General features: G+C 45.4%; 1 protein-coding gene across 5 annotated transcripts; it reads right to left on the reverse strand.

Annotated features, from left to right (window-relative positions):
- Positions 1–579: 579 nt before the first annotated feature.
- Positions 580–15,973, reverse strand: GOSR2 (golgi SNAP receptor complex member 2; the record flags this gene model as incomplete). Of its 5 annotated transcripts, none has more annotated exons than XM_084238683.1 (6): positions 580–878; positions 3,880–4,020; positions 6,682–6,814; positions 7,653–7,761; positions 9,226–9,290; positions 15,910–15,973. In XM_084238683.1, the coding sequence occupies 6 exons, from the start codon at positions 15,936–15,938 to the stop codon at positions 717–719; spliced, it is 639 nt and encodes a 212-aa protein (XP_084094809.1). In that variant the 3' UTR covers positions 580–716. The 5 variants fall into 5 exon arrangements, with proteins under 5 accessions (XP_084094809.1, XP_084094810.1, XP_084094811.1 ...); XM_084238684.1 differs by having other exon boundaries at positions 7,653–7,794; positions 9,222–9,286; positions 15,910–15,938; XM_084238685.1 differs by having other exon boundaries at positions 7,653–7,758; positions 15,910–15,938.
- Positions 15,974–17,056: the final 1,083 nt, after the last annotated feature.

The raw sequence follows: 17,056 nt of genomic DNA on the forward strand, positions 1-17,056 counted from the left end.
AGCCATTCTCTTAACTACTGGGGGAAAAAAAATCAGTGACGAGGGTCTCCAATCTCACGACTGAACACCCCCAGGGAATAACACTGGTCTCATTTTAGAACACCCAACAACCGTAAAGCAGAAAATCTTACTTGTGGTCAGCAACGGTGTCAATGCTGTTTCCCTCTAGGTAGCTGCTTCCGGGGAAGGAGGACAATTACTAGCAGTCAGTCATCTGCAGGTCATTTTGGGTGTGGGGAGGGGAAACCGCTAGTATCCTGCTCCAGGCTCTCCATGCGGAGCCAGAAAGGCCAGGTGGTTACAGAGTGTGGACGGCCTGTTTGCAAGGTTCCCCAAGAGAGAATTCCCTGGGGATGCATCAGCTTTGTGGACGAAACCAAAGCCATTCTTCCCCTCACCCTTCCTTCTCCATCCCTTACATGTCCTCCTCCCCCAGTGAGAGTGAGAGAGAGAGAGAGAGAGAGACCGGGTACTTCTTTCATTTCCTAAGCACCGTGCATCTTGGTGGCACTAGCTTCCCTCCAAGATGTCACACAAAACAGACGTATGAAACGCCCACTAGGTTACAGGTCACAATTGCTTCCGAGCAGTCTTCACAGTTAAGACAGGCGTACATTTCAAAAGGCAGCCACTGGGCTCCCCCTCGCTCTCCCACACATACACTCACACACACACTTTCACACAGAGGGAACGTTCAGCTGCCAGGCCCAGCCGCTTCATGTCAGGTACTGCACCACGAGGAACATGATCACGCAGGTGAGCAGCATCCCACCGATCATGAAGTACTTGTCCTGGAAAGCCCGCTTCTCGATGAGCCGCATCACCGTGTTAGACAAGCCCAGCATGTTGGCGATGTCAAGGATCTTCTTCTGCGTCCCCTGGGCAGAGGGAAAGAGAACAACAAAGATGAATTTGTTTTGCCAAGGGGCGGACAAATGTCATTATGAGATGGGGCTTTACCAAGTTTCTTGGTTCTGACTTTAAAGCCTACGAAAGGATCTTTTCAACCTGAAAAAGAATCTACTCTTGTGTGATTAAATGATTCACGATCAAAGTACCTGAACAAGGCAAGGGGGAAAGAAAAATCCTTTATACAAATGTGCTGGACCAACCAGCTAGCTACACAGTGAATATCAGAAGTATGGCTCATACACTACATGTGTGTCTCATTTAGACCAAGTATATATATATATACATGCGTGTGTTAAAAAAACTTTGATTCATATTATAAAATCAATTCAAGATGGACCATAGAATTACATATGAAAGCTAAAACTATGATAGTTTCCTATCAAAAAGAGACTATCAAAAAATTGGACTCCTTTTGATAGGAAACTATTAAAAAATTGGACACCAGACAGGTGTACATCAGCTGGAGGATGGATAAGCAACTATGGTCTGCCCACACAACACCTGGACTAATAAGGACTTAATCACCAATAAGTAACCATATGAATGAGCCAGGAAAACATACTGAGAGGAAGAAGGCGCACAGAAAAGAGTAACATGAATACATTTATATGAAGTTCTGTAATAGATGAAACTAATTTATAGAGAACTAATTGGAACAGTGGTTGCCTGGGGTGGTAGGGGGACACGGAATGAGAAATCCTTAGAGGATCTTTCGGGGGGGATGAGAACAGTCTATGTCTAGGTGGCAGCATGAATTGCAAAGGCGTATGTATTTTTCAAAATTCAATGACCCATACAATAAGATCTGAATACCCCACTGTATGGAAATTAGACCCCAATTACAATTTTAATATGAGTATTTTATTTTAAAAAGGCAAAATCCTTGCTATCAGCCTATTGTTCACTTTGGAAAAGCAGAAACCCAGGGGATTCTGCTGCATACCAGGTAGGGGGCCAGAGTCCATGTTTACAAGTGGGGGTGAAGTGGTAAGATGCAGTGACAGAGACATAGTCAGCAGACACAACACAATGGCCCCAAATCCTTTATATGAATGTCACTAGCCGCCACCAAAAACAAAAGGGCATTTTATTCCTAAACCAATAGTCCAAATCACCCAGCCCACCTCTCTGCTTTTCAATTTTCATTGTAAAACACATTCTCTTCTGTAGTAACACATATAAATGATCACGAGGTAGACCCCCAGCTACTTACACACACATCGCCAAATGCATCTGACCTAACACCCCGTATTCCTTTTTGAAATGAACACTTAAGCGAGAACGTGAGGCATCAAGGACAAGAACTCAAAACCGACATTCTGCCCAGACAATGATTAACAAGCCTCATGAGGGGAGATCTTTCAAGTCAAACTTTATTGCAGCCAGACACCACTTTTCCCCCCATGACAGTCATGATAAAAATTAGCCTCTTGCTAAAGGTCCTGCTTAGTTCTGCAAGTGCAGATTACTTCATCACTGTATGAGGTTTAAGAACCAAGCTTCTAAAATGACCTGAAAGTTACCGCACATTTCGAAAAACATACTCATTTTCAACCACAAATTTCCCCAAATCAGAGCCTAGCTCCTTCATGCTCTATATTCAAGTGGCTAAAGCAGAAACATTCCCTGACAAAGATGGGGTGGGAGTGGCCGGAGGACAATCGAGAAGAAAGACAGGTGGTAGCAGTAGATCTGCAGAGGAAACAATCGGAATCCTCAAATTCCAACCTCCTGCCACTGCGAGGTGCCACACCTCGCTTCTGCTGGTGGTGCAGGGGCAGAAGGTGCCCACACTTCTCAGTGAGGCCGACTTTGGAAGGAAGCAAACACTTGCTTTAATTGTAAGCTCAAACCCCTCCTTCCCAGTTGACGCTAGTGTGACATGGTGAGTCTTGTCCTAAAGGGGTTTGCTGTTTTTCTGAGACACAGGAAGGAGGCCAGCAGTTTCCTAAAGACAGGGCAGTTCATCATCATCTATCAGTTGGAATGACTGCAGGTGGCTATTGTGAAAAGGTGAAAAGGGGCTGCGTGAGGCTGGTGGGGACTGCTCTTCCAGACCCTGGGAAGCGCCGCAGTCGTCAGCGGGAGGTTAAGAGTCACTCTGGCCGCCTGACCTTCTCCCTGGTAAAGATGGCAGAAATGTGCCGACGTCCTGTGGAGCTGACAGGCTCAAAGTGGTCCAAGAAAAACTTAGATAAAACCCATGCTTCCAAGTGCCTGTTTCTCACAGCTCAGTGGCTGGGAGTGCTTCGTTCACAGGAGACCACACCCTGATAATAGGCAGAGCCCACACCCCATTATCCATCAGGCTTGGTACAGGAAAAGGGCTGAGGCTGAAACCTCATGACTGACATCAGAGTGTATAATGTTTCTGTAAGCCGCTCCCTGGGGGTTTGAGTCTCAGCCAATGGGGCAGGGCTTCTAGGTATACCTGCTATGAGAAAGAGGGACGAGTCACTGGGGATCACCACCATGTGCTCTAGAAGCTTCTGCTGCTAGTCAGCCTGTAAGGCCCTACCCATAGGGACAGTCACTGCCATACATGAAGGTCTGTGTTATGGGCAGTTTACAGCAGGGGCCTCCAGAGAAACAGCTGAGAGTGAGGTCCCTGAGCACAGCCACGACTCCTTCCCTAGGACAGAGGGCACTAGACAGATTTCCCAGCCTCCTGCTGCTTCTTCTTGCAGCAGCAACCACTCTCATGATAAGATCAGTGAATGGAAAAAGACCTGGACACCAAGAGATGACCCATGACAAGCATGAGAAATTCCTACTGGTCAAGGAGTTTGGTTAGTTTTAGAGTCATAGTGATTCAGCTCCAACAGAAAGGATCCCAAACTCAAGGGCTCCGTCTCACCACCCCAGTGTCACAATTTGGAGACAAAATCAAAAGGTAAACACAGGTACCAATCTGTTGGATGAGGCCAAATAAGAGGCCTTTTCCCTGTCCCCCAGCAAGGCCCCCACCTTCAAGGTCAGTCTCTGGGACCTCAGTCCCTCCAGAATACTGTGCCCGCCTCCAATGAGGTCATCCATGCCGTGGTGAATTTTCTGGAGGGAGGAGTTAAACTGCAGGGATTCATCCATTGGTATGGTGGTGTCAGAATCCTGTGAAAGAAACGCAGGCACTTGATTAACTTTGCTTGCTGGTCAGCTCCTGGAGTCCCACCTCATCTGACCGCTCTGGGTCACGCCAGAACAGCCAGAAGGATGGTACAAGAATCAGAGGAACCTAACAGAGAAACAAAGCAAAGCAAAGATCCGGGGTGGCCTCCGTTCACTCAGAGGAAGAGGAACTTTTCTCAGACTTGTCACTTGACAGATAAGTTCTGCCACCCAAGTCCTATTAACTCCTGCCTCTGGATCATCACCCCCACTTAGGAGAAATGCAAAAGGCTTGATCCTAAAAGCTTTGACTACTCACTGATCTAGCTTCTTCCAAGTGTTCCTTTACTTGGCTTCCCCCTAATGCAGTATTAAAAGTTTGCTTTTGTTCTTTACCCATTTTATCTACAGCCTATCCATCCCTCCAAGCTGACTGAGGCTGAGCGAAGACAGAGGAGACTGTGCATCCAAATGAAAGCCTAACAGTGTTCAAGGTGGGAGTAGGCTCCCGAGCAGGCAGGGAAAAATCTGTTAAGAAATGAAAGGAGAAAAAACTAACACTGATCAAGTGCTTTCCACTTTGCCTGCCCTCTACACTAGGCTTACTGACTCCTCATTCTAAGCTTAGGAGGTAGTTACTAGGTCCGGAAAGGAAGAATAACTTGTCAACATCACAAAGAGCTACAGGATGTCCTGTGGGGCATGAACCCCAGTACTGAGTGTGGAGCCCGCCTTCTTAACCATCCTGTGAGGAGAAACACCAAGACCGGACTCAGCATTTGACGCGTCCACTGGGAGTGAACTGCACGGAAGCCAGGCACGAACAGCCACAGCACTGTCCTCACCTTCTGAGGATCAGAACCCTTCTGCCCCACGGTGCCATTTTTATTACTTTCAATCGTCACAGAGAGGTTAAGCCACTTTCTCCTTGCTGTGCAAGTTTAGAATCACTTTTTACATATAGGATTTCAAGCTTCTCTACCCACTCCCCACCCCCTGCGGGAGTTTCTCACAGGAAGGAATCATGTCTTTTTATTTTCACACGCTTTACTCTCAGCACTTTATACAGTCGTGTTCTGCACAGAGCGAATGCTCAAGGGATCAGTGAGTGGGTCAGTGTCTGAATCAATCAATCAGAGGCTTCTCTTCATTTACTGGACAAGTATTTATTGAATGCACTTTTATATGTAAGTCTAAAAGGTATGGCTGGTGGGCCATTATCTCTCAAAAACTGTAGTTCCAGATTACAGAATGACTAGGAAGAAATTCATTTGGCAAATCAATTTTCACTAAGGGCTGCTATATGCACAGTATCACATCAGGCTCGTTAGAAAAGAATTTAGATCATCCCTGACCTAAAAAAGGCTTGGAGGGCCTCCCCTGGTGGCGCAGTGGTTGAGCGCTGGACTGCGAAGCTGCCCGTAGCCTCTGCAGTGCCGGTTCGATCCCTGGCCACTGGTGAGGGTCCCACATGGTGCACAGACCTCTCCTGCTGCCCACTGCTCCCCTCAGCAATGTATTTCGTCACTCTGCCTGTTCTGTTCCCCACTCTGGCTCTGGTGAATTCTCTCACCCTCCCGCGCTTCTGACTGTACCCAGTGCTTGTATAAATAAATTAATTAATTAAAAAAAAAAAGGCTTGGATCCTGATGCCATAACTTTTTAAAGCCCAGACGACATTCGACAACTTTTGTGGTGTCATGTAGCTTGTTAACACTTCTCAAAGGTAGCTCTGCTTGTCACTATGCCACCAACACATCTTTATTACAATTTTGAACTGCTAATCACTGTTACTTGACTGCTTACCCTAGAGAAATGAAAACTACACAAGCACATTCTAAAACGGAAATTTACTTAAGTGTGGATATAGCATAGGGAATCAAACATCTGCCAAAAAGAAACCAACATGAATTCCAATAGCAGGATTAGAAAGCCAAGGCCTTTTAGGTAACAAACCCCTCTATAAAAAAACAAACAAGCAAAAACCCAAACCCACAACCCACCTTACTCAATGGCGTATGTTACACAGGACATGAGAGAGGCCAGTGTGGTCTACTGCCATGTGCAGGAAGTGACCCTAGTGAGACCAAAGGGCAGGGATAATGGTGTGCTAAGAAATCAAACAAGCAAACCAATAGGCCACCTTCAAACAGGCTGAAGTCAAGCAATCCATCTAAAATGAAATATCTGTTAACAAATTCCTCCAAATTACTGCTCAGACTAGGGGCAAAAACATTTTAATGCATCTGACGCTGGAACCACACACAGACACAGCACAATAGCAACTGCCCGAAGGCAGCTTTGAAACACTGCCCTCGCTGCAAATGGTCTAAGTTCTAATCATCTGTCTCTATCTAATCAGAAAAAAGTCCTCACTATGTGAACTTCCACCTCAGCCCTGGACCGGTCAAACCAGGTAATTTTCACCTTTCATTCTTTCATTTAACTGCTTCCTCTTCAGGTTTTTGTGTTAGAAAAAGAAACTAACTCCCTGTCTAGATCTAGTCTCTGTGGCAATGCACCATGTCCAGCATTTCTGGTTGTTCTCCTCAGCAGCGTGCTTCCGACACCCCCTGAAAGGACGAAGCTCAGAGACCTGAGCTCCGTCTTCAGCAAGCTGGGAAGCACCTGCAGACTGTCCCCCCGCCCAGGTGCCTGGCTTACGTTGGTGGTGAAGGTGCGAGACAGAAGCTCCTCTCGCTGTTTCTCCTGCTGCTCCCTTGTGTATCGCCGATGCTGGAAGTTTCTGAGAGCAGTCTGCAGGTGCTGGACATCGTATTTTAACTGGTCAACACGACTGGAATTGATAGAGAGAGAGAGAGACTGAGTTCTAGGAACCCAGGGCAGCACCATCTGAGGTGGCCAGGCTTTGCATTCAGAAAAGAGGTTTCCTTACTTTTCCCCATACCACCCTACAATATCCTGTGTTCCCCAGCCCCACACCCCCTCAATAATCTGATTTTGATCAAGGATGCTGACAATAAAGAAGTAGTTTGTAGTTAAAGTAGAGTGGCAGCACACAAGATTCCAGCAGCTTTACATAAATATCTGCTGGTCTCTGATTCTGGATGCATGACAAGGAATAGGTGACAGGAAGCAGGTCCACTGACCTCTTGTTGACCTTATACGGATTATACTGCTCTCCTAGAAGAAGCCCAAGGGCATCTTTGGAGTAAGCATCCACAAAGTTTCATAAAACTTTTGGGAATAGGCACTGGAGTGGAGGTGGTAAGGGTAGTTTCATTTTAATGTTATGGGAGACTATCAAGCATTAGATCGGTATTTCATTATAAATGGACTGACTGAAGTGATTAAGAGCAAGATTTCATTTCGACCCAAGAATGCAGTGGGAACCCAAATGGCAGAGTAAAATGCCCTTGCAGCATTAGGCTTCAAGTGGCCATGGATCTAGTCAGAAAACACAGATATTGGAGGCAAAATTTCAAAATGAAACCAGTGAGGTAAGGACACAGAAGGGTTCTGAGCCACTAACCTCACAAACATTTTATTTTGAGGGAGAATCACTCAAACAGAACTGTGCTTTAGCTCTGCACAGTCTCAGTTTTTCAATGTATAAATGGATCTCTGGAATATTCTACAGCCTCCCCTGGGAGAAAGCTGGGGTCAGCACTCACAGTTTGGCATTCTGTCTTTTGTTAGGGGGCTCCTTGCTGGACAGAATCTCCAGACGTTCCAGATGGGTGAATATCTGGTCTATGCTTGCTTGGATTTCATTTTCTACTACTACACAAAAGAAAAAAAAAAAAAGAATAATTGCTGGAAAAGAAATAGTGAACTTAAATCAATCAAACATATCTTTGTTCCAGATCCATTAACTAAAAAATAGGTATTTCAAAAGAAGACAAATAGATAATGAATAATGGAAAAAAACTCAAGTTATACTAAGTACTAAGTGACTCTGTAAATCTTGTTTCAAATATATATTACATCTGTTAATTTTATAACAATGCCAATTCTTTTTTAAAGGCTAAAGGTAAATCTCTAGAAAGGAATTTGGAAAATAAGACAAACATTTAAAGGGTGTCCAAATAAATATTTTAACAAAATGCAGTATTTTCTGACACGGAATGAGATCTCTTTTCCTTTGAGATTATTCTCAGATAGGAATTATAAACATCTAGTAAAAATATTGTCAATTGAATTTCCTGTAGTAATGAGGTTTAAGAAAAAGGCACCAAGGGGAAGATTAGCATGTGAAACAGAGAAGAGCTGCTGTAAGGCCTTCTAGAGGGATGGGGGGGGGGGGGGGGCTGATGCTGGGGACCCAAAAATAGACCATGTATCAACAGGAAAGGCCCAGGAAAGAATCCCCAGAGGTAAAGATGTGATAAGTACAGTCATTCTCCTTATCCCTTTTGAAAACCAGTCAAAATGACTGCTTTTCCATTTCTAATCAGGGACCAGCGAGACTGCTGGGAAGGAAACAAATCTGATGAACAGAAAGTAAACTGCACCAGAGCCAGCTGGCAGATTGCATCTTGCCTCACAAAGAAATGAGAATAATGACAGCATCGCCACCTTCTTCGGTCAGCCTACAGCTAACAAACAGCTTACATGAGAACTCAACACAGAGCAAAGAACCAAAAGAGATGCTTGAAGCTGCAGAAAGGGGGCATGAGAAAACAGGCCAAGCAGTGAGGTGAGGCGGACTCCCCTGAAGTATGGGGGGAGCCCAGCAGTGTCTACAGCCCACTGAGAAAAAGGACCTTTTCTTATAGTAGAAAAGAAACTAGAAAACCTAAAGTAGCATTCGTCTCAAAAGAAACCACGGTGTGGGAACTGAACTAATTAATATTACTATTCACTTTTAAATAATCCTCCCCAAAAGCCACAGTCCTCCACTCAGAAGAAATGACCAATTCCAGTTAAACATCTCTGAATTTTTATGGAGTACATTCCTCTAAGGACTCCGTAATTAGATTAAGACAGATGGAGGCGAGAACTTCCATTCTCACAGGGCCATGTCAGGTTGAGTGGAGAGGTAATGGGGGATAAGACTTGTGGGATTCCAAAGGCACAATCAGGGAAATCAGGGACTTAGCCACAGGGTTTTTCTGTCCATTCTGACAACAGAACTCATTCCGCCCTGAATCATTAAGCCCCTGAGGCAGAAATGCAGTCAGGAAACCCAGCCCATTAGCACCATGTCATCAGAGAGGACTCTGGTCTCCATAGTTAATTACTCACAGTGCAGAGACTGCTTGTCTGCTGTCTCCAGGCGTCCCATGTGAGACTGGATCTCGTGGACCTGCCTATCAAAGGAAGAGGGAGGAAATGAATGAGACAGGAGTAATCAACAGCGCTTCAGTCAGGAAAGACAATTTTTCTGATATCAACACATAACTGATTTAAATTGACAGCATCACTAAACTGTGGAATTCGTGACACTTTAGGCCACGTGTTTTGGCAGGGTTTTAGCATTCATATTTGCAATTCTAGGCAGCATTTATTGAGTGCTTACCACCTGTGAGATAGTCAACAAAGTCAAAACCCTATGAGGAAATTTTTATCATCCTCATTTTATAAATAAGACAACTGAAGCCCAGAAGGTTATGTAACTTGCTCAAGGTCACACAAGTGATAAACTACCATCTGGACCCAGCCAATCCCACTTTCTGTTCTTTGACCCAATGTGCTGAGCACTGTTCTGTACTAGGGAAGAGTCAAAAGGTGAAAGAGATATAATCCTTGTCCTTGAGAAACACAGGCCAGACGGACTTGAAAAGTTCGAAGAAGAGTTAAGAGAACACTAACACACACAGAAGTGTAAACAAACAGATCGCTGCTGCCGGGCAAAGGTGCGTGAGTGAAAGGGCCAGGGCTGAGAAAGAGTAAGCAGGGGAGTTTAGTGGGCGAAGGGGGTTCTGAACAGCATGTGAAGGAAGATAGGAAGAAAAAAGATATAAAAAAGCACACGCGGTGTGCCATGTGGATTATAAGCAAGCTGGGTGCTGAAGGAATTAGGGTCTGAGGGGGGACGGGGTGAGACGATCAGTTGGAGGAAACATTAGAAGGAAGCCCCGAAAGATGGGGATCTTCTGTGTGATAAACATCTATTTCTGGAATATGAGGCGATGACCACCTCCTTGGAAATGCAACACCGTACCCCAATCTCTGGCACGGTCTCGGTCAGCAGGCCCCAGAGACTGCCTGGAGTTCCCCAGAGCCTGGGCAAGGTCACCCTCTGAGCTCTTCCTAGCAATCCCCCATGATCAATATCCCCAAGTGTCTCCTGTGCTTCTGGTCTCTGCTGGAGAGCCAGACGAAGGAGGCCTGCTGGCTCTGACACCATCCCCAGCCCTTTAGGGAGAGGTCAGCAAACACCCTCCAGGGTGAGCATCATGACTGTGATTTTTTTCCCAGGGCTTCCCTGCAGCCCCAAACGTGATCCATGACACCATAGCAAGGCCAGCTTGCTAATGACCCGATTGCCCTAGGAGGACCCCACGGCCCTGCGAGGCAACCAGTCACTACTGAGGTCTGAGAGGCCTCAGTAAGGCTGCCTCAGTAAGATGGGTCCGAACACTTCAGAGTATGGATGGAGACACGAGGGCAGCTTGAGGTGACCTGGGTCAGGGCTCCTGGGTCAGGGCAAGTGTGAATCAGCTCTGGAAGACTGGTGGTAACACGGACAGGGGACATCACCGGAGGTCTGGATGTCGGCAGGGAGGTGAATTTTCAATGGGTGGCAGAGCAAATTTGAAAATCGGTGGCATATCAACAAGAATAGGAACGTAATTTTATTAAAAAGAGGGGGAAAGGAGGGGCACAAAACAGCCAGGACAACCCTGAATAAGATGACTTGCCCCACCAGACTTACTACAAAGTCACGATAATAAAATACTACGGTAGTGGCGCAAGGACAGACTGAGGCAAACCCCGGCCCTCACCCAACCCAACCGGGAAAATAGATGCCAGAAACGGTCCCGTCCACTTGGGGGATTGAATGGGTCTGAAAGAATGGACTATAATAAATACTGCCACTCAATTCATTATCCATATGGAAGAAGATGCCTCATTAATACATAAAAACATAAAAAACTAAACTTGGAGGATGGTTTCCTCCAAGAAGGTTAAAATCCCAATGTAAAAGGCAAGACTTTAAAACTTTCCAAAGAAAACACGGGGCTGCATATTATGATTTCAGGATAAAGAAGGATTTCTTAAACAAGACAAAAAGCAAACCTATGCCCTACCAAGCCTACAAACAACAAAAGATGAGACTGCTGAAACATAAAAGACATTAAAACAAAAATATCTACACCAAAGGGACCATACGAAAGTCAGGCAGATGCTGCAGCTATCTGTAGCAGATAACAAAGGACTAGTATCTAGAAAATATAAAGAACAGCTACGAGTCAATAGAAAAAGTCAAACAAATCAATGTTTATAAAATGGGCAAAGGGCAACTGACAAGAAAGGAAACCCAAATGGTCAACAGATACACGTTGAACCCCTCACCTTTACTAGCAGCCAGGAAAGCACCTATGTAAAACAATGCGGGACTACATTTCCCCCACTAGACTGAAAAATATTTAAAACTTTTAGAATGAGGGCCTCCCCGGTGGAGCAGCGGTTGAGCGCTGGGTTGCAAAGCTGCCCGCAGCCTCTGCAGCACCGGTTCGATCCCTGGCTGCTCCCCGACCACCGGAGGAGGGTCCCACATGGCGCACAGACCTCTCCTGTCGCCCGCTGCTCCCCTCAGCAGTGTACATCGGTCCTTCTGCCTGCTCTGCTCCCCGCTCTGGCTCTGGTGAATTCTCTCACCCTCCCGCACTTCTGACTGTACCCAGTGCTTGTATAAATAAATAAAAATAAATATTTTAAAAAAATAAAAAAAAAAGGCCTAATGTACAATACAGAATGGCATCCAATTTGGGAACCTTTGTGAAAAGACCTGTATCAATTATAGGTTTTCCCCAACAGAAGATGAACAGATGACTGGTGAAGAGTTTCGAAGTCAGGTCATGAAGAGGAATGACCAAAAGAGCTAGTCACTTGGGCTGCCCTGGTGGCACAGAGGTTAAAGTCTCAGCGCAATCAAGCTATCACCAGTCACTGAGACCTGAGTTCGATCCCTAACCAGGGAGCTAACCCACCTGGCACAACAGACTTCTATTGTCTTGCCTGCTGCTCCCCTCAGCAGTATTTCAGTCAGTTGGCCTGTTCTGCTCCCCACTCTGTCTTTGGTGAGTCCTCTCTCACACACACACCCCACACCTCTAGCTTAAACCCCAGCTCGTGTACGCATAAATAAATCTTCTAAAAAAATAGTAGGAACCATCTGGACATTTTCACCTACCCACTTTGTCCTTATCATATTGCGCCTCTTTTCAGAAGGCAAGATCAAAAACAGGAAAAATTAATCGTAAGTTTTTAAACCCAGTTGCTCATCAAAATCACCTGGAGCACTTGTTACAACAGAACTTTGTGTGCTCCAGATTCACTGAATCAGAATCTCTGGGGATAGTAAGCTCCAGGGCACCAGAAGATCCTGGACTACATAAGTAACAAATGTGGGCATCTTCACAAACACTGAGTTCTCCAAAATACAAGTCTGGCTATTAGTTCTTCTATAAAGTTCATTCAACTATAATATTAAGTATAGAATGTTTATTCTATTTTTCATCTTTTTTTTCCAGCTCATTTATTGTTCAGGCAGTTTTCAAGATACAGAACTTAAATTTGTTGATCTAATTCCAATGGACTTTTGGGGACATGTCAAAAGATAACTACAAATTGGGTTCAAAGTTCCAGTAAAATTAATGCTTAGTTGCTGTTGGGTCAACACAGTGACATGCATTAATTTCTACAACTGGAAAAGGTAACAGCAGTAAATAAATGTAGGCTGACCCCTTTTAAGTGTCCTTTAAAGACTCTTGATTATTAGTATTATGAAGCTGAGAGAATCCTTAGAATTTAACCAGATTCAAACTATAATGTTATTGATGAAGAAAACAAGACAAAGAGATCTAGAACCAGAACTCCTACTCCTGGTTAAGTACTTAAGGGAAAGGCAGATCAGACTACACTGAAGCATAAAGAAGGTAAATTCCTTGAGGGCATGGCAGTACAGTCAGTACTGGGAATAGTGCCTGTCACCCAGGCACTCAATACATACTCACTGAATGAATGAATGCATTGTAGAGGGCCTACCAGGGGTAGACCAAATTCGGCTCACTGCCAACTTTTGTAAATTGAGTTTTAGTGGAATACAGTCACATATTTACATGTTATCTGTGGTTGTTGTCCTGCTTTAATAGCAGAGTTGAGTATTTGCCACAGAGATTCTAAGGCCTACAAAGCCTAAATTATTTACTATGTAGCCCTTGACAAAAAAAAAAAAAAAAAAAATCCACACTCATGGAAGCTTTCTCTGCCTACTTATGTCTGAGCAAACATCCTTTCCTCTTTTCTCCCTTCTTAATAAACCTATTCTTCAAAAAATAAATTGGGGGCCTTCCTGGTGGTGCAAGGGGTTAAGCACCGCACTATGAAGCAATCTGCAGCCTCTGCAGCACGAGTTCGATCCCCAGCCGGCCAGGGAGCTACCCAGATGGCGCAGCAGACCTCTCCTGACTCGCCCACTGCTCCCCTCAGCAGTGTATTTCAGTTAATCTGCCTGTTCTGTTCCCCACTCTGTCTCTGGTGAATCCTCTCACCTCCCACAGCTCTGGCCTGTACCCCAGTTCTTATATGCATAAAAATAAATCTTTAATAAATAACTAAATGGTCAAGTCCCAGGGTCTATAGAGCCCAAGAGTAGGTTGGTAGAGGCCTGAAGAACTAAGTTGTTCATCTACACTCCATAAACCATTGGCATTCCTCTTCTCCCTAAGTTTACCAAAAAATTGAGCTACCTAGATTACTTTTACAAGTACCTAGGTCAGCTACCTCTTGTAACAATGACAGGTTCAGTCTGGGACTCTCTGAACAAAATTATTCCTGAGAATAAGCTGGATCGTGGCTTCTTTAGCAACATCCTTTAATCAAATTGACCAGATGAGACTGTACATTACTGACTAACTTCAAGACATTACTCAGCCCACTGTGCTATTATGAAAGCTCTGTCATTTCTCAGTATCGTGAGCACACTTTTCTGTTTCATCCTTTTTCCAACTGACTCACAGGTTTAGTTTTTAAAGTTCCTTCCTATAATTTTTATGTGAGAACAGGGATTCCCCAGTGTAAAAACAAATCATGTCATTTTGATACCACTACAAAGTTGATTGTTTCCACCTGCCCAAACCAAACACTTCATCACTAAAGGGAAAGACCCATAATCTTAGACAATGAAAAGGTATGAGGATCATCATCCTCTTATTCCTAATGCTCCAAAGCATTTCTTTTGTGGTAAATTCATTCATGTGTGGCTTCCTATTTCGTTTCCAGGCACGGGCAGTGTGATTTGTGTTTCCATCACAAATAAAGTATGGCATAAGTTCGAAAACAGTTAAAATAGAATAGGTGCGGACTCCAAAAAAATAGTAGAGGGACTCAGATACTTGTATACTGACGTTCATAGCAGCATAATTCACAATAACCACAAGATAGAAACTACCCATGTGTCCCTCTACCGATGAATGGCTTACAAAACATGGTGTGTGTGTGACAAAAAATACGATGGTCTGATACCTGCTACAACATAGATGAACCTTGATAATATTATGCTAAGTGAAATAAGCCAGACACACAGACAAGTACTGTATTATTCCACTTAAGAATCTAAAACAGGCAAACTTAGAGACAGAAAGTGAAACAGCAGTTACCAGGGTCTCTGGGAAGGAGGAATAGGGAGCTACTGCTTAATGGATATGTGAGTTTGTTAGGAATGATGAAAAGTTCTGGAAATGGATCGATGTGATGGCACAACTTTGTGCATGTACTTCAATGTCAACAAATTGTATGCTTAAAATATCAAATGTCAGTAACATTTAAAAACTAGATGGGTAGCTTTGAAGTGGTAAATTTTCTTATGTGTATTTTACCATAATAAAATGTTTTCTTTAAAAAAACAAAAACAACAAAAAAACAGGGCAATGGGCCCTAATTACACTTAACTACACAGCTCAGCAAGTTCCAAAAATTCAGGGAAATATGAATCAAAGGGATACTAATGAGGAACTTAAGTTTCGAGAAGCTAAACCCAAATTTGATTTCGATAAAGGTAACCTGTAATCTATTATAACAAATATTAACAACGAATGCTACTTGCACAGCAATTTTTTTGTATCATAAAAATAGGATATTTAGTGTAAACCAAGTAAGAATAAAAGTTTTTTAAAAAGCCACAGTGTAACAGGAACAAGTTAGAGTCAATCAAGAGCAGGGCCTGACATCATTTAGAAGTTGTGAGCTATAGTGAAACTTCTAAGGCTCTTTCCCCAGTGATGGCTCCTTCTAAATTGGTTGAGAAGATCCTGCTGGTATTGCTCACTTACCCTCCATCCCATCCTGCCACACAATAGCTCTTTTACCCTACACGCTTTGACTCTGCAGCTGAACAGTAAACTCTGTGCAGGGGCCCTGTCCCCAGGAGCGCTGCCGACTCGGAGCACTTAGGTGGCAGATGTCGGACAAAATACAGTAACTTGCAGGTGTGACTTTCCCTTCACCTTGTCCACCCAGCAGGTAGTCACGGCTTTGAGGGTCCCGGGAGCCGTCCGACTCAGCTGCCCCAGCGCCAGGCAGGACCCTCAGTCCGCCGCTGACCTGGTCATCCCGCCAAGGTTTAAGCACTTCCAAGCTGGCCCCAGCAGCGCTCCGGCGAAAGGTCTCGCCTCCACACTGGAGTACGACCAAGGCCTTAACCTGGGGGGCCGGCCTCGCCCAGCCTGCTTCGCCCCACCCGTGCCCCAACGCGGCCCTCACTTGTGCGTTTGCTGGTACAGGGGCTCCATGTCGCCGGCCCCGCCGGGTCCGGCTCTGGCTTCCTCCGAACACGTCCTCACAGCCCCCCTTCCGGCTTCCGGCTTCCGGTCTCAGGACCCGCCCACCCCCGCCGGCTGGGGCTGCCCCGGCGCGCGCCTTCCCGATGGTAGTCACGAGAGAGGAGAAAGGGAAGGGAAAAAAGGCCGCGAGAAGCCGGCTAGTGTAGTCAGAGGTTTTTCCTAACATGGGGAAAGAGGCGGTTTAGATTTTGGCCCGAGGCTGTCGCCAGTATTGAGTCGGGCATTGGCAAGGGCAGTCGGAGAGGGCGGACTTGGGGTCCTCAGAGCCAGGTCGCGGCTAGCGGGCCGGCACCTGCCTTTCCCTGCGGCGGGCAGGCTGGGAGCAGCCGCTTGGGCTTCGCGTGAAAACGTATAACTCGAGCTGGGGGCTTCGCTCTTCACAGGGGTCTCTGGCTCAAGCTCCTCCAGTCTCAAATTTGTCGACTTACTCCCGCCAACCTCCTCCGTCCCCACCTCCCGTTTGCCCCTCCAGTAGACCTTCTCTGAACTAGAGATTTCTGTGTCTTATGCTGGGGGTTGGCGGGGAACCGGGTTCTTCCTGCCCGCGAAGAGATCGCGGTCTCGGAAAGGCAATCAGATGTGTGTACCAATGAACAGCTGCAGGCTAGAAAGTCCAGAGATTGAGCCAAACTGGGGTTGACTCGGTGGACTCAGGAAAGACAATGTCGGACGTGGCATTTGAGGCAGCACTTGATCTGGACACTTTGACCTCTCCACATAGGCCTAGCCGGTTTCCATCCTCCCCGGCTTATCTGCGGGCCCTCCCAAGGGAGGAGATGTTCCTCTTCCTTTGACAATTTGATGCTTCTATTTTTCTGTATCTTGGATTCCACCCAGTTTTGTGCCCCAAGAGACTCCACCTCTGTACTTTCTTTCCCAAACACTTTTCTGTTTATTCTAGTATCTGTTTATTATGAGGACCTACTACCAAGCACAGATAATGGGGGGTGGGGAGGTAGAGGGGAAGAAATAGACACAGTCCTCAAATCTTTCATCTCTCGTGGTCTCTTGGGACTACTAATTGGGTCCTTAAACTATATTATCAGGTAGAATAGTTATAGTTGGTA

The sequence above is a fragment of the Talpa europaea genome, assembly GCF_964194135.1.
Source record: "Talpa europaea genome assembly, chromosome: 7".
In the NCBI taxonomy this organism is placed as follows: domain Eukaryota; kingdom Metazoa; phylum Chordata; class Mammalia; order Eulipotyphla; family Talpidae; genus Talpa; species Talpa europaea.